We start from the raw sequence: 27426 nt of genomic DNA on the forward strand, positions 1-27426 counted from the left end.
TGCGTGTGTGTTGTGTGTGCCTTTGTCTGTGCGTGCATGTTTGTGAGTGTGTGTGTGCGTGTGTGTTTGTGCGTGTATGTGCGTGTGTTTGTGCGTGTGGGTGTGTGCGTGTGTGTATGTGTGCATGTGTGTTTGTGTGTGTGTGTGTGCGTGGGTGTTTGTGCGTGTGTGTGCGTGGGTGTGTGTTAGTGTGTGGGCGTTTGTGTGTGTTAGTGTGTGTGCGTGCGTGTTTGTGCGTGTGTGTGTGTGCGTGTATGTTTGTGCGTGAGTGTGCGTGTGTGTGTGCGTGTGGGTTTGTGCGTGTGTGCGTGTGTGCATGTGCGTATGTGCGTGTGCGTGTGTGTGTTAGTGCGTGTGTGTTGTGTGTGCGTGTGTCTATGCGTGTGTATGTGCCTGCATGTATGTTTGCTGGCGTGTGTGTGTATGGGTGTGTGTGTGTGTGTGCGTTTGTGTGCGTGCGTGTGCGTGTTTGTGTGTGTGTGTGTGTGTGTATGTGTGTGTCTCTCTTCGGCTCTCAGAAATAAGAATACGGCGGATTCAAGAATGGCCTCCCTGTCTTAAGAGGCGACTAATGGGTAGGAACCGGAACGTGGAGAATGTATGTGTGTGTGTGTGTGTTTGTGTGTGTGTGTGTGTGTGTTTGTGTGTGCGCATGTGTGATTGTGTGCGTGTGTGTGTGTGGTGTGTGTGTGTGGGTGTGTGTTAGGGCGTGTGCGTATGTTGTGTGTGCGTGAGTGTGTGTGTCTCCGTTCGTATTGCGGAGATAAGAATACGACCGAGGCAAGAAGGCCCACGCTGTCGTAAGAGGTGACTAATGGGCAGGAATCGAGAGGTGGAGAGTGTATAAGTATGTGTGCGTGTGTGTGTACGTGTGGGTGTTTGTGTATGTGTGTGTGTGTGTGTGTCTTTGTGTGTGTGTGTGTGCATGTGTGTGTTAGTGCGTGTGTGTGTGCGCGTGTGTTTGTGCGTGTGTGTGTGTGCGTGAGTGTTGGTGCGTGTGGGTGCATGTGTGTTTGTGTGCGTGTGTGTGTGTGTGTGTGTTCTGTGTATGTGCGTGTGTGTATGCGTTTGTGTGTGCGTGTGTGTGTGTGTGTTAGTGTGTGTGCGTCTGTGTTGTGTGTGCCTGTGTGTGTGCGTGCGTGTTTGTGCGTGTGTGTGCGTGTGTGTTTGTGCGTGTATGTGCGTGTGTTTGTGCGTGTGGGTGTGTGCGTGTGTGTATGTGTGCTTGTGTATTTGTGTGCGTGTGTGTGTGTGTGCGTGGGTGTTTGTGCGTGTGTGTGCGTGGGTGTGTGTTAGTGCGTGTGTGTTGTGTGTGCGTGTGTGTATTCGTGTGTATGTGCCTGCATGTATGTTTGTTGGCGTGTGTGTGTATGGGTGGGTGTGTGTGTGTGGGTGTGTGAGTGTGTGTGTGTGGTGTGTTAATGTGCGTGTGTGTGCGTGTGCGTAGGTGTGTGTGTGAGTGTGTGTGCATGGGTGTGTGTTTGTGTGTGTGTTTGTTTGTGTGTTTTTGTGTGTGTGTGTGTTTGTGTGTGTGTTTGTGTATGTGTGTGCGCGCGCGTGTGTGTGCGTGTGTATGTGCTTGTGTGTGTACGTGTGGGTGTGTGTGTGTGTATGTGTGTGTGTTTGTGTGTGTTTGTGTGTGTTTGTGGGTGTGTGTGGGTTTGTGTGTGTGTGTGTGTGTTTGTGTGTGTGTGCATGTGTGTTTGTGTGTGGTGTGTAGGCGTGTGTGTGTGCGTGTGTGTGCCCGTGGGTGTGTGTTTATGCTTGTGCTAGTGTGTTGTGTTTGCGTGGTTGTGTTAGTACCTGTGCGTGTGTGTGTTTGTGTTTGTGTGTGTGTGTGCTTGTATGTGAGTGTGTGTGTTCGTGTGTGGGTGCGAGTGTGTGGGTGTGAGTGTGTTTATGTGTGTTTGTATGTGTGTGTGTGTGTGTGGTCGTGTGTGGGTGCGAGTTTGTGTGTGTGGGTGTGGGTGTGTGTGTGGTGTATGTGTGTGTGTGGGAGTGTGTGTGTGTGCGTATGTGTGTTGATGGGTGTGTGTTAGAGAGTGTGCGTGTCTGTGTGGGCGTGCGTGTGTGTGTGGGCATGTTTGTGTGTACGTTTGGGTGTGTGTGTATGTGTGTGTGTGTTTGTTCGTGTGTGTGTGTTTTTGTGTGTGTGTGTTTGTGTGTGGGTGTCTGTGCAGGTTTGTTTGTGTGCGTCTGTGTGTGTGTGTGTGTGTGGGTGTGTGTGTGTGTGGTTTGTGTGTGTTCGTATGTGTGTGTGCGGGTGTGTGAGCGTATGCCTGGGTGTGTGTTAGGGCGTGTGCGTATGTTGTGTGTGCGTTGGTGTGTGTGTCTCTGTTCGGCTCGCGGAGATAAGAATACGACGGAGGCAAGAAGGCCCACCCTGTCGTAAGAGGTGACTAATGGGTAGGAATCGAGAGGTGGAGAATTAACAAGTGTGTGCGTGTGTGTGTACTTGTGGGTGTGTATGTGTGTGTATGTGTATGTGTGTGTGTGTTTGTGTGTGTGTGTGCATGTGTGTGTTAGTGCGTGTGTGTGTGCGCGTGTGCTTGTGTCTGTGTGTGTGTGCGTTTGTGTGTGTGTGTGTTTGTGTGTGTATGTTTGTGTGTGTTTGTGTGTGTTTGTGTGTGTGTACGTGTGGGTGTGTGTGTATGCGTGTGTGTGTTTGTGTGTGTGTGTGTTTTTGTGTTGTAACGGTATTTAATTAAGCATCAGATTTAAGTAATCTTTTTAATACTGTGACACACATTTGCAAAATATATTATTTGTTTACAACATTGAAAATATCGTTGTAACGAGGACACACTCTGACCTAGTGAAATTTGCAATGTAGTCGAAAGATTATTAAATAACGTGTATCAATTAACAAATAACAAACGTATTATGATAACAAACTAACGTGTGTTAAATAGCTGGAAATCACAGGATCATTGGTATTATTATTATCAATATAGTTAAGAATGAAGAATCAAGAGAACGGTCTAAGTTAGTCAACGTCAACTGAGTACTATTTAATATTGTACTTAGATAACTAATAAACAAAATCATGAGTATCTAGTGTGTTTTAAATAAATCTACCGTACGAGACGATAAGTGAAGATTATTTATTACATGGCGATCCTGCCTTTCAAATAAGGAGTTTTCTGATTCGCAGAAACAAATCAAAAATGCCAACCACATACTGGAAATTTAAATGGAAATTTACATAATGGATGATATATGGAAGCCACTGTACCAGTTTCGAAATAGAAAATGCATCGGCACTTAAGAAAATTCCCGCCAAATTCTGAACCAAACCCGCCAGGAGCCCCGCGACAGAATCCCAGCGCATGATAATGGAAAATAAATCGGAAAAATGGATGAATGGACAAAAGTGAATTATCAAAAACAATATGTGAAATATATTATGTAAGTAAATTTTATTTTTATCCCTTATTTATATAAATTATGCAGTCTGACAGATAGAAAGATTACTTAGTATTTGAATATAAGAATTTAACTAATTCAAATTCAGAATGTTGAGTACACAATTTTTATGGCTTTTAAAAGTACAGAATATAATTTATTTTTAAATTATCGCTAAATAACTGTTTATATATCAAATTCTATTTATTTTTATTTCTATTTTTTAATGAAACAAATATGTGACATATAATTTTATTTGCTTAAGGTATAGTTTTAACAATATTTATATTTGACCATGAAAATATACTGTGACTAAGTCGGAAAATATTAAATTACGACATGAATTTGCTTAAATGACAAATTCTTCAATTAATATAGACGAAGAAATCGGATATGACTTTTTATTTTACTATTTAGCTACAATAAATTAGGATATTTAGAATTATTGTTACATTTATAAGGAAGAAAAACGAATTTAAAAGAACTTTTAAAGACAATTGACCATGGCGTCAGAAAAATTTTCATTATGTTGGAACAATTTCCACGAAAATATGAGTTCAGGAATAAATTCATTATGGAAGAGTCAAGATTTTGTAGACGTAACGCTTTCAGCACAAGGAAAATGCATAAAAGCGCATAAAATGGTTCTTTCGGTTTGTAGCCCATATTTTAAAGAAATTTTTATGTCAAATCCCTGTCAACATCCTATAGTAATTTTGACAAACGTGACTTACGAAGCACTAAGAGACTTGTTACAATTTATATACCATGGAGAAGTACAAATTAGACAAGAAGATTTAAATACCTTCATTGAAACGGCCGAATCATTGCAAATACAAGGACTCACTGGAGATAGAAAAGTTTTAAATGATAATAACATTATGGAAATTTCGGATAAAGAATATACTCAAAATGTAAATGATTTTAAACCAGTTTCTCTACCTGTGACAAAGAAACAACAACCTATAAAGAAGGAAGAACATAGCGACACAGAGCAAGAAATAAGTATGGCTCTTACAATCAACGAATTTTTAAATATCGCAAGCAAGGTGTTACCCAGCGAGTTTGATGGAAAAGCAGGCAAACTGCAGTCATTTTTAGATGCACTAGAACTCCTTGAGAAAATAGCGATAGGACAGGAGGAGACAGCGACAACATTAATAAAGACAAGATTAACCAATAAGGCCAGAAACATTATAACTACAGAGGATACAATCGCAAGAATAGCAGAGGTACTGAAAAGAGAACTGAGAGGCGACAGTCCAAAGACGGTAATAGCTAAATTGGCGAAGAAAAGACAAGGACATAAAGATGCAGACGTCTATGCATCTGAAGTTGAAGAATTAGCGGAACAGCTAAAAGTTGCATACGTAGCGGAAGGAATGTCATTGGAACTAGCGAGAAAATACACAACAGAGGCAGTAGTAGCTACAATGAAACGCAACGTCAACACAGAAAAAGCTAAATTCATTTTGGAGGCATGTAACTTTTCAACCACACAAGAGATAATGTCCAAATTTTTATCGATTGATGAGACGGAAGATAGCACACAAGGAAGAGTGTTAAATTACAGGAACAAATACGATTTTGATATGAGAAAAGAAAGTAAGAATACAATATATGCATATTATAAAAATAAATTCGAAGAAAGAAAACAATATAGAAACAAAAATTATAGAAATATAAGTGAATATGAAAGACATAATACGAGGATATATCGTAATAGAAACAGAGGAGATTGGCAATCACAACGAAGAACAAAGAATAATCAATGGACACAGGTAAGATGCCACAGAAATAGAGGCATAGCAATAGCATATTACGCACCGCATGCGAATACGAATACAGTGACAGAAGTAGATTTTTGACAGAAATATAGGCAAACTGCATATGGTTCGACCTTAATGGTTGAAACCTACGTCGAGTAGGAGGCTGCTAAGAGGATAAGCTAGGGTGGTACTTGAATCCCAACCCGCTGAGAGTCCTACGGCTCCAGCACGACAATACAGTAACTACAGAATGGATTAAAACTGCGAAACGAATTTTGAATAATAATTTTTTTTTAATGAAGTAAATGGAAAAATTATTGAAAAGGAAGTTTGTCACAATGAAAGACGATTTCCTACGATTATTGTATTTATATGCAAGAGAAAAAAGATGTTGAGTAAATTAAGTACGCACAAAGGCGAAAAATGATGAACAGATTATTTTGAAAAGTATATGTCAGTATTATTACATATTTGGAGAAATTAATTTCGAGATCGAACTGAAAAATAGGAGAAACAGTTACAGTAATAAAAAAAAACCAAAAGTTGAGAAGGAATTTACAGTAGGATTAATAGATAAACCGATTAAAATTATGTTACCTATACGAATCATAAATGTAAATAATCGAGAAATATAAATTAGAAGTTTTATTCCGAAGATACAAAACCAGGAAAAATTTTTATATATTTTATATGGAAGAAACAAAGCAAAGAGTAAAAAAAGAGTCGAACAACTATTAAGCATAGTAAAAACCATTAATATTTGAAGAAAAAGGCCCATAGAAAAATGCAGAATATGTTTTTATTTAGAAAAAGACCCATATGTACAAGCAAAAGTTAGTTTGTAAAAGACGAGAAACCAAACAATAAACAAAAAAAAGCATAACTATAATAATTTCATTACGAAAGCAAACACAGTATTAGTTATAAAAACATTACATAATGACATTAGGTTAATAGTATGATATTTGATATAGTTGGAATGTACGTAGTAAGCATGTCCATAAACTTGAAATAATTAAAATATAACTGACCAGGTTAAATATTTTAATATTAAGATCCGTATATTTAAAATTTTATTTACGATGCAAGAGGAAATATTAAGACCCTCGGAGAGACTTGGTGAGATTTTGGCTCACAAATGTGAGTGCAGAAGATTATAAAGAAAATGATAATAATGAAATGAGAATAAAACGAGATGAAAAAAGAATTAACCAAATCTTAATAAAATACGAAGAGAAAAATAATAATTTTTTTTAAGGAAAGTATAAAAGCTTGTATAGTACAAGATAAACATAATACAATCAATACATAATATAGTACAAGATAAGCAGATCAAGAAGAGTTATAATTAATGACTTCCACATGTTAGAGGAAGGATATGGAAGAATAAATAGGATATATTAAATACAGAAATATAAGTTAATACTATTTCTGGAACGAATTACGAAGAAATGTTGAGAAATATGTGAAATGTGAAGAGATGCGACGACTGCCAAAGGCATAAGCACTAAATCATAAACAAGGAACCCATGAAAATGTACATGGATGAAAATGGAAACAGATATATTGACGTACAATGCGAATTAAGCAACTACGTAGAAGAATATGTATTAGGAAATAAAATAAACCAAAACAGTAGCCAAATCATTGGTAGAAAAATTTATCTTGAGGTATGGAGTACCCAGAAAAATAATAGCAGACCAAGGCACAGAGTTTATAGCTAGAATAATTAAGGAAACAATACTTTGCTACAATTAGAGTCAATGAATATACTCGTAATATATACATGTACTTTTGAATGCAAATAATATATAAAAATATATTTAAATGAATATAATGTGTAAATATAATTTTACGTTCGTACAATATATATATTTAAAATGTGTATAACAAAAAGAAAAATGTTAGACTGTATAGTAGTAGTTAGACAAAAGAAATAGGGATAAATAAATAAATGAATAAAACGACAAAACTTTATTGTGAAATGTCAAAGTTATTAATAGTGTATATGAACAGTGAAAACAGAACTATTACTTGGTACCAAGAACTAATGCAAGAATTAATCCAAGAATTAATGCAAGAATTAATGCAAGAATTAATGCAAGAATTAATGCAAGAATTAATGCAAGAATTAATGCAAGAATTAATACAAGAATTAATATAAGATTTTATTATTATAAATTTTTATTTATTATTTAAAATATGTAAAGGTTATTGTAAATATTATGTGCACATAATAGGGGGTAAGATATAATATGTAATCAACCACATAATAGGTGGTAATATAAGGTATTATAATCTAAATGATTTAACGTAAGGTAAGAAAAAACGTACGTAAAATATTAAATTAATATACCAGTAAGGCATAATGAAGGATACCAGATAGCATATTATAAGGGAACAATTTGGGTAACCTTATAATATGCTGAGGTTAGGTTAGGTTAGGTTACTAAATTTTTTAGATACAAGGAAATATGTACCAAAAATTTGTATATAATTCTATAAATATGTATATGTAAATACTGAATGTAAATAATGTATATATGTACAGTAATCAGTTGATGATGACACGAAAAATTTTCTTCTTTCGGAAGGGAAGAGTAAAAACAGTTCATGTAATTGATTGAAAACGAACAGCACTCAGAAAATTTTTCTTCTGAGGGATAGGGATGTAACGGTATTTAATTAAGCATCAGATTTAAGTAATCTTTTTAATACTGTGACACACATTTGCAAAATATATTATTTGTTTACAACATTGAAAATATCGTTGTAACGAGGACACACTCTGACCTAGTGAAATTTGCAATGTAGTCGAAAGATTATTAAATAACGTGTATCAATCAACAAATAACAAACGTATTATGATAACAAACTAACGTGTGTTAAATAGCTGGAAATCACAGGATCATTGGTATTATTATTATCAATATAGTTAAGAATGAAGAATCAAGAGAACGGTCTAAGTTAGTCAACGTCAACTGAGTACTATTTAATATTGTACTTAGATAACTAATAAACAAAATCATGAGTATCTAGTGTGCTTTAAATAAATCTACCGTACGAGACGATAAGTGAAGATTATTTATTACAGTGTGTGTGATTTTGTGTGTGTGCATGTGTGTTTGTGTGTGGGTGTGTGTGCATGTTTGTTTTTTGTGCGTCTGTGTGTGTGTGGGTGTGTTTGTGTGTTTGTGCATGTGTGTTTTGTGCGTGTGTGTGTGTGTGTGTGTAGGTGTATGTGTGTGTCTCCGTTTGGCTCGCGGAGAGAACAATACGGCTGAGGCAACAAGTCCCTGCCTGTCTTAAGAGGCGACTAATTGGTAGGAATCAAGAGGTGGAGAATGTATGTGTGTGTGCGTGTGTTTGTTTGTGTGTGTTTGTGTGTGTGTTTGTGTGTGTGTGTGTGTTTGTGTATGTATGTGTGTTTGTGTGCGTGTGTGTGTGTGTGTGCGTGTGTTATAGTGTGTGTGTGTGCGTGTGTGTATACGTGTGGGTGTGTGTGTATGTGTGTGTGTTTGTGTGTTTGTGTGTGTGCATGTGTGTTTGTGTGTTAGTATGTGTTTGTGTGTGGTGTGTAGGCGTGTGTGTGTGTGCGTGTGTGTGCCCGTGACTGTGTGTTATCTGTGTGCTAGGGTGTTGTGTTTGCGTGGGTGTGTGTGAGTGCGTGTGTGTGTGCGTGGTTGTGTGTTAGTGCGTGTGTGTTGTGTGTGTGTGCGTGTGTGTGTGGGTGTATGTGTGTGGAGTGTGTGTGTGCGTGTGTGTGTGCGTGTGTGTGTGAGTGAGCGTGTGTGTGAACGTGTGTGTGTGCGTGTTTATGTGCGTGTGTAGGTGCGTGCATGTATGTTTGTGTGCGTGTGTGTGTACGTGTGGGTGTGTGTGTATGTGTGTGTGTGTTTGTGTGTGTGTTTGTTTTTGTGTGTGTGAGTTTGTGTGTTTGTGCATGTGTGTTTGTGTGTGGCTGTGTGTGCATGTTTGTTTGTGTGCGTCTGTGTGTATGTGGGTGTGTGTGTGTGTGGTTTGTGTGTGTGCGTATGTGTGTGTGCGGGTATGTGAGTGTATGCCTGGGTGTGTGTCCTGCTGAAGGCCCACCCTGTCGTAAGAGGTGACTATTGGGTAGGAATCGAGATGTGGAGAGTTTATAAGTGTGTGCGTGTGTGTGTACTTGTGGGTGTGTATGTGTTTGTATGTGTATGTGTGTGTGTTTGTGTGTGTGTGTGTGTGCATGTGTGTGTTAGTGCGTGTGTGTGTGTGTTGTGTGTATGTGCGTGTGTGTATGCGTGTGAGTGTGCGTGTGAGTGTGCGTGCCTGTGTGTGTGTTAGTGCGTGTGCGTGTGTGTTGTGTGTGTGTGTGTGTGTTTGTGCGTGTGTGTGCGTGTGTTTGTGCGTGTGGGTGTGTGCGTGTGTGTATGTGTGCATGTGTGTTTGTGTGCGTGGGTGTTTGTGCGTGTGTGTGCGTGGGTGTGTGCTAGCGAGTGTGCGGGTGTGTGTGGGCGTTTGTGTGTGTTAGTGTGTGCGTGCGTGTTTGTGCGTGTGTGTGTGCGTGTTTGTTTGTGCGTGAGTGTGCGTGTGTCTGTGCGTGTGGGTGTGTGAGTGTGTACATGTGTGTTTATGTGTGTGTGTATGTGTGTGTGTGTGCGTGTGTTTGTGTGTGTGTTTGTGTATGTGGGTGTGTGTGTGTGAGGTGTGTGTGAGTGCGTGTGTGTTTGTGCGTGTGTTATAATGTGTGTGTGTGTGCGTGTGTGTGTACGTGTGGGTGTGTGTGTGTATGTGTGTGTGTTTGTGTGTGTGTGTTTGTGGGTGTGTGTGGGTTTGTGTATTTGTGTGTTTGTGTGTGTGCATGTGTGTTTGTGTGTTAGTATGTGTTTGTGTGTGGTGTGTGTGCGTGTGTGTTCGTTTGTGTTTGTGTGTGTGTGTGTGTGTGTGTCTCCGGGCGACCCGCGGCTATAAGAATACGGCGGAGGCAAAAAGGCCCTTCCTGTCGTAAGAGGCGACTTATGGGTAGGAATGGAGAGTTAGAGTGTGTATTTGTGTGTGTGCGTGTGTGTGTACGTGTGGGTGTGTGTGTATGTGTGTGTTTGTTTGTGTTAGTGTGTGTTTATATGTAAGTGTGTGTGTGTTCGTGTGTGGGTGCGAGTGTGTGGGTGTGAGTGTGTTTATGTGTGTTTGTGTGTGTGTGTGTTAGTGTGTGTGTGTTCGTGTGTGTGTATGTGTTCGTGTGTGTGTGTGTGTGGATGTGTGTGAGTGTGTGCGTGTGTGTGTGTGCGTGTGTGTGTGAGTGAGCGTGTGTGTGAACGTGGGTGTGTGCGTGTTTTGTGCGTGTGTAGGTGCGTGCAAGTATGTTTGTGTTCGTGTGTGTGTGTGGGTGTGTTTGTGTGTGTGTGTGTGTGTGTAGTGTGTTCGTGTGTGTGTGAGTGTGCGTAGGTGTGTGTGTGCGTGTGTGTGTGCGTTGGTGTGCGTTAGGGCGTGTGCTTGTAGATTTTGTGTGTGTGCCTGTGTGTTAGTGCGTGTGCGTGTGTGTGTGGGCGTGTGTGTGGGCGTGTGTGTGCGTGTGTGTGCGCGTGTGTATTTGCGTGTGTGTGTGTGTTCGTGTGGGTATGTGGGTGTTTGTGTGTGTGTGTGTATGTTTGTGTGTGTGAGTGCGTGTGTGTGTGTATGCGTGTGTTACAGTGTGTGTGTAAGTGTGTGTGTTGTGTGTGTAGTGTGTGTGTGTGCGTATGTGTATGGGCGTGTGTCTTTGCGTGTGTGTGCGCGTGTGCATGGTGTGTGTGAGGGCGTGTACGTATGTTGTGTGTGTGTATGCGTTTGTGTGCGTGTGTGTGCGTGTTTGTGTGTGTAAGTGTGCGTAGGTGTGTGTGTGTGAGTGTGTTTGTGTGTGCGTGGGTGTGTGTTTGTGTGTGTGTGTGTGTTTGTGTGTGTGTGTGTTTGGGTGTGTGGGAGTGTTTGTGTGTTTGTGCATGTGTGTTTGTGTGCGTGTGTGTGTGTGTGTGTCGGTGTGTGTGTGTGTGTGTGAGCTGTGTGTGAGTGCGTGTGTGTGTGCGTGTGTTATAGTGTGTTTGTGCGTGTGTGTGTACGTGTGGGTGTGTGTGTGTATGTGTGTGTGTGTGTTTGTATGTGTGTGTGTTTTTGTGTGTGTGAGTTTGTGTGTGTGTGCATGTGTGTTTGTGTGTGAGTGTGTGTCCATGTGTGTTTGTGTGCGTCTGTGTGTGTGTGGATGTGTTTGTGTGTTTGTGCATGTGTGTTTGTGTGCGTGTGTGTGTGTGTGGGTGTGTGTGTCTCCGTTCGGCTCGCGGAGAGAACAATACGTCTGATGCAACAAGTCCCTCCCTGTCTTAAGAGGCGACTAATTGGTAGGAATCAAGAGGTGGAGAATGTATGTGTGTGTGTGTGCGTGTGTTTGTGTGTGTGTTTGTGTATGTGGGTGTGTGTGTGTGTGGGTGTGTGTGTGTGAGGTGTGTGTGAGTGCGTGTGTGTTTGTGCGTGTGTTATAATGTGTGTGTGTACGTGTGGGTGTGTGTGTGTATGTGTGTGTGTTTGTGTGTGTGTGTTTGTGGGTGTGTGTGGGTTTGTGTATTTGTGTGTTTGTGTGTGTGCATGTGTGTTTGTGTGTTAGTATGTGTTTGTGTGTGGTGTGTGTGCGTGTGTGTGTGCGTGGGTGTGTTAGTGTCTGTGCGTGTGTGTTCGTTTGTGTTTGTGTGTGTGTGTGTGTCTCCGGGCGACCCGCGGCTATAAGAATACGGCGGAGGCAAAAAGGCCCTTCCTGTCGTAAGAGGCGACTTATGGGTAGGAATGGAGAGTTAGAGTGTGTATTTGTGTGTGTGTATGTGTGTCTTTGTTTGTGTTAGTGTGTGTTTATATGTAAGTGTGTGTGTGTTCGTGTGTGGGTGCGAGTGTGTGGGTGTGAGTGTGTTTATGTGTGTTTGTGTGTGTGTGTGTTAGTGTGTGTGTGTTCGTGTGTGTGTATGTGTTCGTGTGTGTGTGTGTGGATGTGTGTGAGTGTGTGCGTGTGTGTGTGTGCGTGTGTGTGTGAGTGAGCGTGTGTGTGAAGGTGGGTGTGTGCGTGTTTTGTGCGTGTGTAGGTGCGTGCAAGTATGTTTGTGTTCGTGTGTGTGTGTGGGTGTGTTTGTGTGTGTGTGTGTGTGTGTGGTGTGTTCGTGTGTGTGTGAGTGTGCGTAGGTGTGTGTGTGCGTGTGTGTGTGCGTTGGTGTGCGTTAGGGCGTGTGCTTGTAGATTTGGTGTGTGTGCGTGTGTGTTAGTGCGTGTGCGTGTGTGTGTGGGCGTGTGTGTGGGCGTGTGTGTGCGTGTGTGTGCGCGTGTGTGTTTGCGTGTGTGTGTGTGTTCGTGTGGGTATGTGGGTGTTTGTGTGTGTGTGTGTATGTTTGTGTGTGTGAGTGCGTGTGTGTGTGTATGCGTGTGTTACAGTGTGTGTGTAAATGTGTGTGTTGTGTGTGTAGTGTGTGTGTGTGCGTATGTGTATGGGCGTGTGTCTTTGCGTGTGTGTGCGCGTGTGCATGGTGTGTGTGAGGGCGTGTACGTATGTTGTGTGTGTGTATGCGTTTGTGTGCGTGTGTGTGCGTGTTTGTGTGTGTAAGTGTGCGTAGGTGTGTGTGTGAGTGTGTTTGTGTGTGCGTGGGTGTGTGTTTGTGTGTGTGTGTGTGTTTGTGTGTGTGTGTTTGGGTGTGTGGGAGTGTTTGTGTGTTTGTGCATGTGTGTTTGTGTGCGTGTGTGTGTGTGTCGGTGTGTGTGTGTGTGTGTGTGAGCTGTGTGTGAGTGCGTGTGTGTGTGCGTGTGTTATAGTGTGTTTGTGCGTGTGTGTGTACGTGTGGGTGTTTGTGTGTGTGTGTGTGTGTGTGTGTGTGTGTGTTTGTGGGTGTGTGATGGTTTGTGTGTTTGTGTGTTTTTGTATGTGCATGTGTGTTTGTGTGTTAGTATGTGTTTGTGGGTGGTGTGTAGGCGTGTGCGTGTGTGTGTGCGTAATTGTGAGTTAGTGCGTGTGTGTTGTGTGTGTGTGTGCGTGTGTGTTGTGTGTGTGTGAGTGTGTGTGGGTGTATGTGTGTGGAGTGTGTGTGTGTGCGTGTGTGTGGGCGTGGGTGTGTTAGTGTCTGTGCTTGTATGTGTGTGCGTGTGTGTTCGTTTGTGTTTGTGTGTGTGTGTATGTCATCGGGCGACCCGCGGCTATAAGAATACGGCGGAGGCAAAAAGGCCCTTCTTGTCGTAAGAGGCGACTTATGGGTAGGAATCGAAAGGTAGAGTGTGTATTTGTGTGTGTGCGTGTGTGTGTACGTGTGGGTGTGTTTGTATGTGTGTGTGTTTGTTTGTGTGTGTGTGTGTGTTTGTATGTGTGTGTGTGTGTTCGTGTTTGGTGCGAGTGTGTGGGTGTGAGTGTGTTTATGTGTGTTTGTGTGTGTGTGTGTATGTTAGTGTGTGTGTGTGTTCGTGTGTGTGTATGTGTTCGTGTGTGTGATTGTGTGTGTGTGGATGTGTGTGAGTGTGTGCGTGTGTGTGTGTGCGTGTTCGTGTGAGTGAGCGTGTGTGTGAACGTGTGTGTGTGCGTGTTTGTGTGCGTGTGTAGGTGCGTGCAAGTATGTTTGTGTGCGTGTGTGTGTGCGGGTGTGTTTGTGTGTGTGTGTGTTGTGTGTGTGTGTGTGGTGTGTGCGTGTGTGTGTGAGTGTGCGTAGGTGTGTGTGTGCGTGTGTGTGTGCGTTGGTGTGCGTTAGGGCGAGTGCTTGTAGATTTTGTGTGCGTGCGTGTGTGTTAGTGCGTGTGCGTGTGTGTGTGGGCGTGTGTGTGCTTGTGTGTGCGCGTGTGTGTTTACGTGTGTGTGTTTGTGTGGGTATGTGGGTACTTGTGTGTGTGTGTGTGTGCGTTTGTGTGCGTGTGTGTGCGTATTTGTGTGAGCGTGTGTGTGTGGGCGAGTGGTGTGTGCGTGTGTGTGTGTGTAGGTGTGTGTGTTTGTGTATGTGTGTGTCTCAGTTCGACTCGCGGAGATAAGAATACGGCGGAGGCAAGAAGGTCCTTCCTGTCGTAAGAGGCGACTAATGAATTGTCGTCAGATCTGCCACGTAGACAGCGTGAAACTGACCAATACGCATCCAGATCTGCGCATTTCTCACCCTTCGGCCTTCTGATTGGTCCCTGACTTTATCCTATTTTCTGATTGGTGAGTTAACGGTCACGCCCACTTTCAACACTCACCAAGGCCACGAAAATGGGATAAAAGACGGTGCACTTTTTTCGGAAGGCCTATTCGGTTTCGAGTTTTAATCTAGATAAGACCTCTGGTTGGGGAATACCCATTCATTGTTAAATAACTAGCATTTTCATATTCGAAACCTTGGAAGAGAATTAGACTTCTCTTCCGCCCTTTCTTCAAGATCCAGCTTGGTATTATTATTTAATATTCGTAAGAATATTATTTGGGTATTTTATTTTATTTCAGAAACATTTCCATTTTATTGTGCTATGTTTATTTGATATTTCATATATACCTTATTTTACTTGCAGTTGTGATATTTGTAGATGCTTATTTTCTTACACTGATATTTTTTTTGACTGTGACATTTATTTGTGATTATTTGTTATAATTTTTTAATACCTTTTTCTGTCGCAACGTTGTTGCTCCAGAGCTATTTTATTTATTAGTTTCCAGCTTAAACTAATCTTACCTTTCTTACAGCCATTTGAATTATTTGTCTTTAAACTATACCTATATCTCATATTTATGTGCATTGATATATATTTGTGTGTATATTTCTTAATAACCAACCGTTATTCTCTATTACAGATAAGTTGTTTATATTTACTTTCTTTTCTACCTGTTTATTATTTTATGTTAGTTTCTGTCGTTTTCCATACTCTTACCCATTTGTTTTAGGTACCTCTACGATCTTCTTACGTGGTGTGTCTGGAGGTTAGTTCGCGCTTCTGCTCTGCCGTATCGGCCTAGCAACAACCACGTCCTCCGCAAGCTTGAACAAAAAGTTAGATACCATTTCATACGGTTACTAAAGACGGTCTCCGAGATATCTTATCTCCGGGATCCAAACTTGAGTAACACGTACTATAAGTGGATAACTTTGTACAAGCACGAGGCTTACACCCTTTCGTTTTGCTTGGTCACACACGTCGTCTAACGAAGACCGAAGATATACTCTCTATATGGGGAAAACCTTGGCGAACTGACCCCGACGCACCGATTTTTAGTAAATAAAGAAAACCTTCTTCCGATTTTCTTTTATTCTTCCTTTCCCTCTGTTTGTCATTTGTTTTAGTAAAAATGGATTCACAGAGGCTTACACGATCGTCTGCCGCAGCAGACAGAGCGACTGGTGGAGATCCACAACCTCCCGTGGAATCGCCTCAGCGACAGAATAGGAATCGAGAGGTGGGGTGTGTACTTGTGTGTGTGCGTGTGTGTGTGCGTGTGTATGTGCCTGCATGTATGTTTGTGTGCGTGTGTGTGTGTGGGTGTGTGTGTGTGTGGTGTGTGTGTGGTGTGTGTGTGCCTTCGTGTGTTTGCGTGGGTTTGTGTTTGTGTGTGTGTGTGTTTGTGTGTGTGTGTTTGTGTGTGTGTGTGTGTTTGTGTGTGTGTGTGTGTTTGTGTGTGTGTGTGGGTGTATGTTTGTGTGTGTATGATTGTGTGTGTGAGTGCGTGTGTGTGTATGCGTGAGTTACAGTGTGTGTGTGTGTAAGTGTGTGTGGGTGTGTTGTGTGTGTGTCGTGTGTGTGTGCGTATGTGTATGTGCGTGTGTCTTTGCCTGTGTGTGCGCGTGTGCGTGGTGTGTGTGAGGGCGTGTGCGTATGTTGTGTGTGTGTCCGTGGGTGTGTGCTAGTGTGTTGTGTTTGCGTGGGTGTGTGTTAGTGCGTGTGCGTGTGTGTGTAGGCGTGCGTGTGTATGTGTGATCGTGTGTGTGTGTGTGTGTGTGCGTGTGTGTGAGTGGGTGTGTGTTAGGGCGTGTGCGTATGTTGTGTGTGTGGGTGTGTGTGTCTCCGTTCGGCTCGCGGAGATAAGAATACGATCGAGGCAAGAAGGCCCACCCTGTCGTAAGAGGTGACTAATGGGTAGGAATCGAGAGGTGGAGAGTGTATAAGTATGTGTGCGTGTGTGCGTACTTGTGGGTGTGTGTGTCTGTGTGTGTATGTGTATGTGTGTCTGTTTGTGTGTGTGTTTGTGTGTGTGTGTGTGTGTGTGTGTTTGTGTGTGTGCGTGTGTGTGTACGTGTGGTGTGTGCATGTGTGTTTGTGTGCGTGTGTGTGCGTGTGGGTGTATGTGTGTGTCTCCGTTCGGCTCGCGGAGAGAACAATACGGCTGAGGCAACAAGTCCCTCCCTGTCTTAAGAGGCGACTAATTGGTAGGAATCAAGAGGTGGAGAATGTATGTGTGTGTGCGTGTGTTTGTTTGTGTGTGTTTGTGTGTGTGTTTGTGTGTGTGTGTGTGTTTGTGTGTGCATGTGTGTTTGTGTGCGTGTGTGTGTGTGTGTGTGTGGCTGTGTGTGTGTGTGTGAGGTGTGTGTGAGTGCGTGTGTGTTTGTGCGTGTGTTATAGTGTGTGTGTGTGTGCGTGTGTGTGTACGTGTGGGTGTGTGTGTATGTGTGTGTGTTTGTGTGTGTGTGTGTTTGTGGGTGTGTGTGGATTTGTGTGTTTGTGTGTTTGTGTGTGTGCATGTGTGTTTGTGTGTTAGTAGGTGTTTGTGTGTGGTGTGTAGGCGTGTGTGTGTGCGTGTGTGTGTCCGTGACTGTGTGTTATGTGTGTGCTAGGGTGTTGTGTTTGCGTGGGTGTGTGTTAGTGCGTGTGTGTGTGCGTGGTTGTGTGTTAGTGCGTGTGTGTTGTGTGTGTGTGCGTGTGTGTGTGGGTGTATGTGTGTGAAGTGTGTGTGTGTGCGTATGTGTGTGTGCGTGTGTGTGTGTGAGTGAGCGTGTGTGTGAACGTGTGTGTGTGCGTGTTTATGTGCGTGTGTAGGTGCGTGCATGTAAGTAGATGTATATTGTACCCCCAAAATGAGGAGGAGAGACACCTGGCAGTCTAGAGAACATCCGGTTTGATATCCTGTGTCCAAAATATAAGGAGGTTAATGAACTGTACATCTGCTTGACAATATCCGGTTTAAAAATAACTCAAGGTTAATGACCAATATCTAAAAATAGCTGAAGGTCAGCGACCTGACTATCTGGTGTGTCTAGACAATATCCAGTCTAAAAATAACTCAAGGTTAATGACCAATATCTAAAAATAGCTGAAGGTCAGTGACCTGACCATCTGGTGTGTCTAGACAATATCCGGTCTAAAAATCACTCAAGGTTAATGACCAATATCTACAAATACCTAAAGGTCAGTGACCTGACCATCTGGTGTGTCTAGACAATATCCGGTCTAAAAATAACTCAAGGGTAATGACCAATATCTAAAAATAGCTGAAGGTCAGTGACCTAGCCATCTTGCGTGTCTAGACAGTATTTGATCTAAAAAATAACTCAAGGGTAATGACCAATATCTAAAAATAGCTGAAGGTCAGTGACCTAGCCATCTTTCGTGTCTAGACAGTATCCTGTCTAAAAATAACTCAAGGTTAATGACCAATATTTAAAAATAGCTGAAGGTCAGCGACCTGGGCATCTGGTGTGTCTAGACAATATCTGGTCTAAAAATAGCATTCGATTAACATCGTCTAAAATAACATGGAGGGGTTAATATTCACATAACATATTTAAGGCAAATTGGTGGGGGCTCCTCAGTAGTTTATCGGGAATCATGAATACGTGTAGTATGTGCAATAAATCGTTTTCGCGCTCGGATAACTTGTCGCGACATATGAAAACATGTAAATACAGAAATGTGAATGGTCATAATGACCATAATGGGGATTATTATATTCCCAAATAAAGATTAAGTCCTCTTAATTTGGAAATAATAGATGGCACTGTTTCAAAATTGACACATGCGTTTAAAAACAGAATTGCATCTTATCGTTTTAATAGTGATAAGAAACTGGATTATTATAGATTTTTAGAAGATGTTAAACCCAAAGTTTTAAGCATCTTGAGTGAATATCTACATCAGCACAATACGATTAAAGTAAATTTTGAAATATTTGCTATTTATCTAAAACCTGACACCAATCTATCAGATATCAAGTCCATGAACACACGCAATAAAATTATATCTATCAGCACTGAACTGGATGAAGCATTTGCTGATTTTAAGGAAGCACTGATGACACAAGCCTCAGAATTTCAAGAGAAAGATTCAAATTGGGTATTACAGGAAATAATGTTTTTAGATGTTAACATCAACAAATTTAGTAGTATTTCTGCATCAACGTATATTCGTCTCCCAACACCTTTAGCAAGAAAACACGCTATTTTAAATATAGAAAACAAAGATAATAAGTGTTTTGCATGGAGTGTTATTGCAGCTGTTTTTCCTGCCTCTGGTAACCCAACCAAACCAGAATCGTATCCACCATACGATACTTTGTTGAATTTTGAAGGTATTGACTTTCCGATGAAACTAAAAGACATTAAAAAGTTTGAGACTCTTAATAATATTTCAGTAAATATTTATGGGCTAGAATCTAATTTCGTAACTAATAAACGGTAATATGAAATAGTTGGGCCACTGTATTTTACAAGTAATCGCCATGCCACTCATGTGAACCTTTTGCTTATCACAAATGATACACAAAGTCATTATTGTCTGATTTTAGACATGCCAAGACTTGTAAGAAGTCAAAAAACAAAAAACCATCGCAAAGGATACTTATGTGATGGATGTCTACAATTCTTTGTTAGCGAAGAAAACCTAAATAATCACATCACCAAAAGAGCGACTGTTCACATATTTACACAAAACTTCCCACAACACAACCTAAAATTAATAAGCTTGGTGAAATAGGACCAGAAAATATACTGAAATTTATCAATTTTCAAAAAATGTTACCAGTGCCATTTGTTATATATGCGGACTTTGAAAGTTTGCTGAAGCCCATAGACTGCACCGAACCTTTTGGTGGAAATTCATATTTTGTTAAAACAGCTGAACACCAAGCATATTCATTTGCATTTTATCTTAAATGCAGCTATGACGATTCACTCTCAAGACTAATAAATTATGAAGGAAAGGATGCCCCAAAGGTGTTTATCCAGAAATTGGATGATTTAGTACATGAACTATATAACAATCACCTTAAACATATTAAACCAATGTCACCGTTAACAAAAGAAGAAATTAAAGAACATGACAGCGCTACCGAGTGTTACTTGTGTGGGAAGCCATTTAATCCTTTTAATCATAAGGTAAGAGATCATCATCATTTAACTTCAAAATATCTTGGACCCGCTCATAATTCATGTAATATAAATTACAAACTCTCAAATACAATACCTGTGTTTTTTCACAATATGAGTAATTATGATTGTCATCTTTTTGTTAAAGAGCTTTCAACAACTGGTGAACAAGTGTCAGTAATTGCACAGACCAAAGAAAAATATATCACAATTTCTAAAAAAATACTCGTAGAGGAGTCGAAAAGGGGTCCACATAAATACATAACTCTGAGATTTGTTGATTCATCTAGATTTTTGGCAAAATCTCTGGATATTCTGAGCACAACTTTAGACTCGGAGCAGTGTAAAGAAATTAAAAAGTATTTCCCAGATACTAAACACTTTGAACTTGTGAGACACAAGGGTGTCTTTCCTTATTCATATATGGATGGATTTGACAGACTTAAAGAAAAAACACTACCACCTAAAGAAAATTTCTACAATAATCTAACTAACAAACACATTTCTGATGAAGATTATGCGAGAGCAATTGATGTATGGAACACATTTGATTGTAAATCTATGAGTGACTATGCTATGTTGTACCTAATATCAGATGTCTTATTATTGGCTGATGTGTTTCAAAATTTTAGGAAAGTATGTCACAAAGAATACAATTTGGATCCTTGTCACTACATAACTGCTTTTGCATTAAGTTGGGACGCTATGTTAAGATACACCAAAATTGAACTAGAGCTTCTTACCGATGTCGACATGGTACACTTTTTAAAGAAAGGAGTAAGAGGAGAAGTGGCACAATGTAGCAAAAGAGAAGCCGTGGCAAATAATCGATATCTACCCAATTATGATCCACAACAACCCGAGTCTTACATCATATATCTAGATGCTACAAATTTATATGGTGCGGCCATGTGTCAATATCTTCCATATGGAAATTTTAAATGGGTAACCGATGTTGAAAATTTTAACTATTTTTCGGTGGAGGATGATGCGAATAAAGGGTATGTGTTGGAAGTGGATTTGGAATATCCAGCTCATTTACATTCTGCACATAATGATATACCATTCTGCCCCGAAAGCATGGTACCACCAGGAAGCAAATATCCTAAACTTATACCAAATCTCAACAATAAAACTAAATACATTATCCATTATCGCAATCTTAAACAGTGTCTTAAGTATGGTCTGGTACTAAAAAGGATTCATCGTATACTAGAGTTCTCGCAATCACCATGGCTAAAAAAATATATTGACCTAAATACATCACTTAGAAACAAAGCCAAAAACGAGTTTGAGCGGGATCTCTTTAAATTACTGAATAATGCGATATTCGGGAAAAACTTTAGAGAATGTTGAAAAAAGAAAGGATATCCGCCTCTGTACTCGCTGGGAAACAAAAACAAATTCGTTGGGAGCCAGGGCACTTATCTCGAAACCAGAATTCAAGTCTTGTTCTGTGTTTAATGAAAATTTGGTTGCGGTTCATTTGGGTAAAACCAAAATAGTTTACGATAAGCCTCTCTATGTTGGATTTACAATTTTAGATTTATCAAAAACAGTGATATATGATTTTTATTATGGATATATAAAAAAGAAGTATGGGGAAACTGCAAACTTGTTATACACAGACACAGACTCCCTGATTATGGAAATATATACCTCTAATTTCTATGAGGACATGAAAAGAAATATAGAACATTTCGACACCTCCAACTATCCAACTGATAATATTCACGGGATACCGAAAACACCTTCAATACTAGGAAAAATGAAAGATGAATTTGCATCTACACCCATGAAAAGTTTTTATGGTACAGGTGCTAAAGCTTACTGCATAGAAGCAAATAAAATAATACAAAAAGCAAAAGGCATTTCAAAACACGTAACCAAAACACAGTTGCAAATGAGTGATTATGTACTATTAGTAAAAAAAGGTGGTGTAATCTTTAGAAAAATGTATGTATTTGTGTCTAATTTACATACCATATATACGGAACTTAGAAATAAAGTGGCACTATCTTCGAAGGATGACAAACGCTATGTAATAAACGGTGACGTAAAAACTCTTGCGTGGGGGCATTTTTTATTTAAATCACATAATGGTACTATAGATGATCTTATTATGTTTGGGAATGAGCTGCTACATACCCCGGAATTAGCCGATTTAGACAAGATCCCCCTTGAAGAATTTTCTCAGGTTGATTATTTTCAATATGATTCATACTTGTAAATTGTTTAAAATAATTGTATATTTATTTGTAATAATAAAACGCATCTATATAAACAAATTTTTTTATTTAAAACCTTAAACAATTCTATTAATACCGTAATTATTGAAAAAGTCGAACATAAAGCTATATAATAAAATATTGGAGATATGACTGTATCCTTCTTAGGTCTTTCATTATAAAGTTCCAACCATTTGGAGTCACTGCTTCTACCACTCATATGTCTAAAACGCAATTTATATTTAGTGCTGTTTAATGGTATTTCAGCTTGTAAAGTTGGTAAAAAATTGTTTCCTGGATATGATTTCATTCTTGACCATGTCTGAGGCCATGTTTCATTTAGTGTGCCATTACTGTCAAAGCATACAAAAACTTCCCTGACATTGATGGGTTGTTGGATTAAAAGCAGATTTCTTACAATTGCTTGTAAAACAATAAAGTCTAATAATATCATCTTAATAATCTCTATACAGATTTTGAGCATCTATTTATAGTAAATCTAACAAAGGGAGTGGGGAGTCCCATTTATGTGGTGGGGATTCCATTAATCCATCACGATAACCTACTCTTCGATGAGATAATCCCATAGGTCTAGTCTCACTACAAAATTTACAAAATTCAAACACCAATTTCCACCCTTTAAATATTAAGTTTATTGGAATAAGTCTAGTTCCAGACATTTTACGGCAAATAAGACAAATTTTTTGTCGTACAATATAAAAAGGAGGTCTCGAAAATGTTTTCCACTCGTCACCACTAAGTTGATCATTCAGATTATCACAATATTTATATGACATGTTCCTCTCGTATCTTGTATTTGAACACAAATTGTACTATAAGTATGCGAATTAGTTTGAGTGGAGGACTTTCAGCTAATAAAGTTTACTAGACCTGACGCGGAACAGTCTAGTGTTACTATACCGTTAGGAGTGGGGGGAGTGCATCTCAACACATCTGCATCCGGTGTCAATGAGAGTAGGGAGAATATAAGAGTACTGAAAGCTCATTATTGTAAACAGTATGCACTCAAGAAGGTTACGTGAACGAGTTGAGCAGTTTTATACAGATATAAAAAGAATAAAACGCGATATTTTATTTTACGAAAAATCAAGGAATGTTAAAGAGTTACAGAAAAGTATTAACCAATTAAAAAGTGAATATCAAAATAAACTTCGTATGTTTAAAAACTTTTCACGACTTAGTATAAGTGATGCGCTTGCGTAGTGGGAGAGTTTATTCACCGGAAGAAAAAAATAGACTATTTTTTGTTTCTAAAGTCGAGGAGCAAAAGTGGATAGACTTGGTGTTTAAAAACATTAACCGTTTTAACAATAATGGAATGTTGTCAGAAAAGAATTGTAATGAATCAACACCCACAAAAACCGTTGTACATGTTTACAAAAACAGAGTTGGAAAACTATACCATACCGTAGATTAGAAAATATGTGTCACCATATGAAATTCTTCGATCCTGGGATAAATTACCCGTCGAAGTGGTTCAGGATTTTGAAGTACAGATTAGAATTCCGTGTTTTATACACTTCAATCGCCCCGAATGGAGAACAGAGCTAGAAGGATTCGCCCCTGCTCAATCCAGTTGTCGTTTATGTAGGTTTGCATTGAAAAATTTAGATAACAATTATATTGTTTGAATTTAGTAATTATTAATAAAGTATTATTTTTTAATAAGGTATTTTTATTGCTTAAATAAAACATTATGTAAGAAAAAAATTTTTATTGCATAATAAAATTATTGTATAAGTAAAATACATTAGATAAAGCACATACACTATTATTATTTAAATGGTATGGGCATTTTGGCTCCATTATCTCCAAGGCTGGTTGTTCATCAAACTCTATAACTGGCACTAAACTATACTTTCTTATATATTGAGCCTTTTCTCTTCCTTTGACATAAACGATATCGACATTACTTGTCAAGTATCGAATAATATCATGAACTTGATGTACCGGGGTAAATCCGTTATTCCAGTTAAGACCATGGTGATTATTCATTAACCAAACAGCTTGTTTATGAAACTCTGGATTCAACAACCTCAATGAATATGGAGGTTTGAAAAAATAATGACTAATTTTTTCGCCATCATAAGTCGCCAACTCTTTCACGATAAATTTATTTTTCTCGGTGTTAAAACCTTGTACGTCTATTATTAAGCACATGTTAAAGTCTGTCTTTGTATGGTATCTAACTTGCATTTATAAAACAATTTCAGTCATGCGCATGTGAGAGGTTCACATATAATGCTATAGCGGCCACCCATCTTCATACATAATGTACATCTGACCTCATACGGAAAAGTCTCTCATTAGATGTAATTAAATCTTAATACCTATCTCATTATAAAAATATATTAAAAAGCCAACCTGTCCATCTAATAATATCAATATTTTTTATAATTGTTTTACTATTTTAGTTAAGGGATTATATGTAAATTCTTTCTCGTGCAATATCAGACAATAAGCGGAGATATCAGAGGTTGTTGGCTCATCTGTCTCAAATTCTATACGTAACACCACAGATCCTGATTGAATTACTTCTTTTTGTCGAGAGCAGTCAGTATGTATCAGTGGTGCAATCATTTTAAAGTCATAAGGATTAAATATTGGTTGATTCAGCACCATATGATAATAACTTTCTTGGAAATTGCCAAACATTTCATAAAGTTTCGCAAATCTATTTGTTTTAAAATCTAATTGTAGATCATTATAGGGATATCTTTCAGAATTTAAAAATACTTTAATATTTTTTAAAGTGCAATGATCAAATTTACTCATATCTTTTGTTAATTTCGATTTTCTGTTATTTTGGAAAGCAACAATGATGTGACGAGGTGTTTCTGTTTTCGTACTAGTGCGCACAGACCAAGTATGGCGGGTAGAGTTGTTTAGAGCAGGATATTCAATCATTTGCCAAGAGCGAAATTTGATAGGTAATTCTTGATTTGTATGTGAAATCTTGTTAAGTCGTATCTGTTCTCGTATACTCGGTGTTATATGTGGAACCTCCCAATATAATTTACTAATATCAATTTTTGGTCGTTCGCTTTCATCTATGCTGACTACAGCATCAATATCATCATTTGATCTAATTAGTATTAATTCTTGTTTCATGTTCATAATAATTTTCCTGAAATCTTCAAAGAATCCTGATAGGAGTCTTAAAGGTATGCATACGTTAAAGTTTCCATTTGAATCCACCAACACACTGTTTTTGGGAACTTCATTATTGGTTTCCATTCTACTCATTTTTGGAAACCAACCAGCGTTTTCTAATTGCAAGCTTTGGTTTTCGTTAAGACTAAGATAGTTTTTAATACTGGATACTAATCCTACATCACGTACTGAGTCAACTACTACCCCATTTAGTTCGTAGCGTAGTTCGCGAAACATGAAAGCTATACTATTATTAATAAATTTTAATTTTTTTGGTATGTTATTATCATGCGTGAGTAAACGTCCTTCGATATAAAGATAACTATTTCCGGGGTATGTAAATGCATAAATATCTTGAATAGGAATACGTATTTCATCGTTATAACCAAACTTTCCAGGAATGTATGGTTGATATGTGTGAAACTGATATTCTTCAATGGTGTTGTCAATAAAAGGTTGACCAGTAACATGAAGAATTTCCATTATACTAGTACTTTAAATCCTAACGATTGTAAGAAGCGACGATTAGATGATGTTATTATTTTAGAAGGTAATCTCCTTATATATGTTTTTGGTATGTGAGAAAAAACTAGAACCATTATATACGTTTTCTAAGATGTAGATTAACCGTAACTTCTTCTCCTCCAAAGTCAATTAGTTTACCTGCTTGGTTAATAATTTTTACTGTAAGGTTGGTGATTGTCTTGATACCAACTGGATAATACAAAATATTTTGAGGAGCATCCTCTATTTTATACCCAATCGGAACGATTGGAAAAAATTGGTGAATCAAGTGGACAGGGTTTCCATTTAAATAGCATCCTGAAGCGATGTTACAATCAACACACAGGGTGTTTGCTCCCCATATTTCCACCGGTTTATCTGAAATATGTGTTTAGTTTGGAACTAGTTGTCGTGATTTAAAACCAAACAATTTCCCAATGGAATTTCTGGGGAGGAATGAAATTTCTCGATTACTTTTAATAACAACTTTGGAAGTTGATACCTGTGGAGTAATTTCTAAAGTCGCATCATTATCAATCTTTTTCATGTTTTCTTGAATAAGCTTTGTAATATCATCCAATTCATAAGACCCCTTAGGTAGCTTGTAGGTATGGGTAAAATTTTTGAAATTCCAGAGAAAAACGTTATTGCTTTCATCGACATTTGGAATAGTATTAAAACTATAGAAACTGGTTAGACCAATTTCATAGTCAAATTCATCTTCAAGATAAATCGGAGGATTAAAATTATAGCTCAGATTTGAAGAGCTTCCAGTAAGCGTAAAGTTTAAAGACATTTTACGTAAACATATTACATTGGTAGCTATTTATAGTAGTTGAATAGAAAATCTAGTGAGTAATGACCGCACTTGTATGAATCGTTTTGGATTTTGTCGTAGTTGTAATATATCTGTACATTACCTTTACTTAAAAAATATTTTATTACATTTTGTGGTGGGGGTAAATCTCCATATGAATCAAAGTAAGTTACTTGAGATTTAGATTTTACATAAGCTACCCAGTGTGTTCCCTCACCACTCCTTGAATCTAAATTTATAACACCACATTCGTTTTTATGAATATTTTTAGGTAACGTATCTCTCATGAATACACCTCTAAAATATGGTAATGTTTTACCATACTTTATTATATCTGTATTTGTTAAAGCGTGATGAGGAAGGTTTAGTTTTTTGAGTAAGGTTTTAAATATAAAATCCACAAGGAAAATAATTCCTGTAGCTGGCTGTATACCACGTATAACAAAAGAGGTTAGTCTTTGTATGTGGGTATATTTTATTTTATAAAAACCCTTAAAAGGGCAACATTACAAGCACGAACGTTTTCGGAACAACTGTTCCATCATCAGGTTAAAATACAGGTTACCATGCCTGAGCCACCAAAATATTTGGGTAAAAACCCTTTAAAATGTAATGTGTTACCAAAGATTGTACATGTTGTTAATTATATTATATGATGTTTAATATTTTAATTAGATTTTACTTCAGGTAACATACACCCATGCTTAAGTGAGTTCCAGTGTCCGGAGAGTAAACCTCTTCAAACGGACTACGGATGGCAACTTGTAATGTTGCCCTTTTAAGGGTTTTTATAAAATAAAATATACCCACATACAAAGACTAACCTCTTTTGTTTTAAATATAATCCATACCCTTTATACGGTCTTAAATACAATCCTTTGCCTTTCTGTTCCATGGCAAGATTATGGCGTTTTTGTTCTTCAAGACTCATTCGATTAGCTTTTGCATCTCCAATAGCCTTGTAAATTCCCGCCCCCATCCCCCCAACAGTTCCAAGCGCGCTTAATAAAGGTAAAAGTAGTGGTAAAAATCCTCCTTTTTTAGGTGTTTTAATCACTCGTTTTTTTTTATTTGTCTTTTTACGAAGGGAACCGCCTTTTTTGGGTTTAAGGCCCATTCCCAATTTACGTTTTCCTTTCATAGCTGTTGTAACAAACCAAGCGGCTGATTTTTCTCCAAATGGGGTCTCTTTCGATTTTACAATATCCCAAGCTTTGTTTTCTAAAATCTTATCCGCTTCGTGTCTG

General features: G+C 38.9%; 2 protein-coding genes across 2 annotated transcripts; one reads left to right on the plus strand and one right to left on the minus strand.

Moving 5' to 3' along the window:
* Nucleotides 1-19102: 19102 nt before the first annotated feature.
* Nucleotides 19103-20812, plus strand: LOC140431232 (uncharacterized). Its single transcript, XM_072519167.1, has one exon. The coding sequence runs from the start codon at nucleotides 19103-19105 to the stop codon at nucleotides 20810-20812; it is 1710 nt and encodes a 569-aa protein (XP_072375268.1).
* A 3284-nt stretch (nucleotides 20813-24096) lies between these two features.
* LOC140431233 (uncharacterized) lies at nucleotides 24097-25341 on the minus strand. The gene has a single exon (XM_072519168.1). The coding sequence runs from the start codon at nucleotides 25339-25341 to the stop codon at nucleotides 24097-24099; it is 1245 nt and encodes a 414-aa protein (XP_072375269.1).
* Between the last annotated feature and the right edge of the window lie 2085 nt (nucleotides 25342-27426).

The sequence above is a fragment of the Diabrotica undecimpunctata genome, unplaced genomic scaffold (assembly GCF_040954645.1).
Source record: "Diabrotica undecimpunctata isolate CICGRU unplaced genomic scaffold, icDiaUnde3 ctg00000598.1, whole genome shotgun sequence".
Lineage (NCBI taxonomy): Eukaryota > Metazoa > Arthropoda > Insecta > Coleoptera > Chrysomelidae > Diabrotica > Diabrotica undecimpunctata.

Excerpts from the sequence above, each read along its gene's own strand:
- LOC140431232 (XM_072519167.1), top strand. The coding sequence starts at position 19,103 with ATGTTACCAGTGCCATTTGTTATATATGCGGACTTTGAAAGTTTGCTG.
- LOC140431233 (XM_072519168.1), bottom strand. The coding sequence starts at position 25,341 with ATGGAAATTCTTCATGTTACTGGTCAACCTTTTATTGACAACACCATT.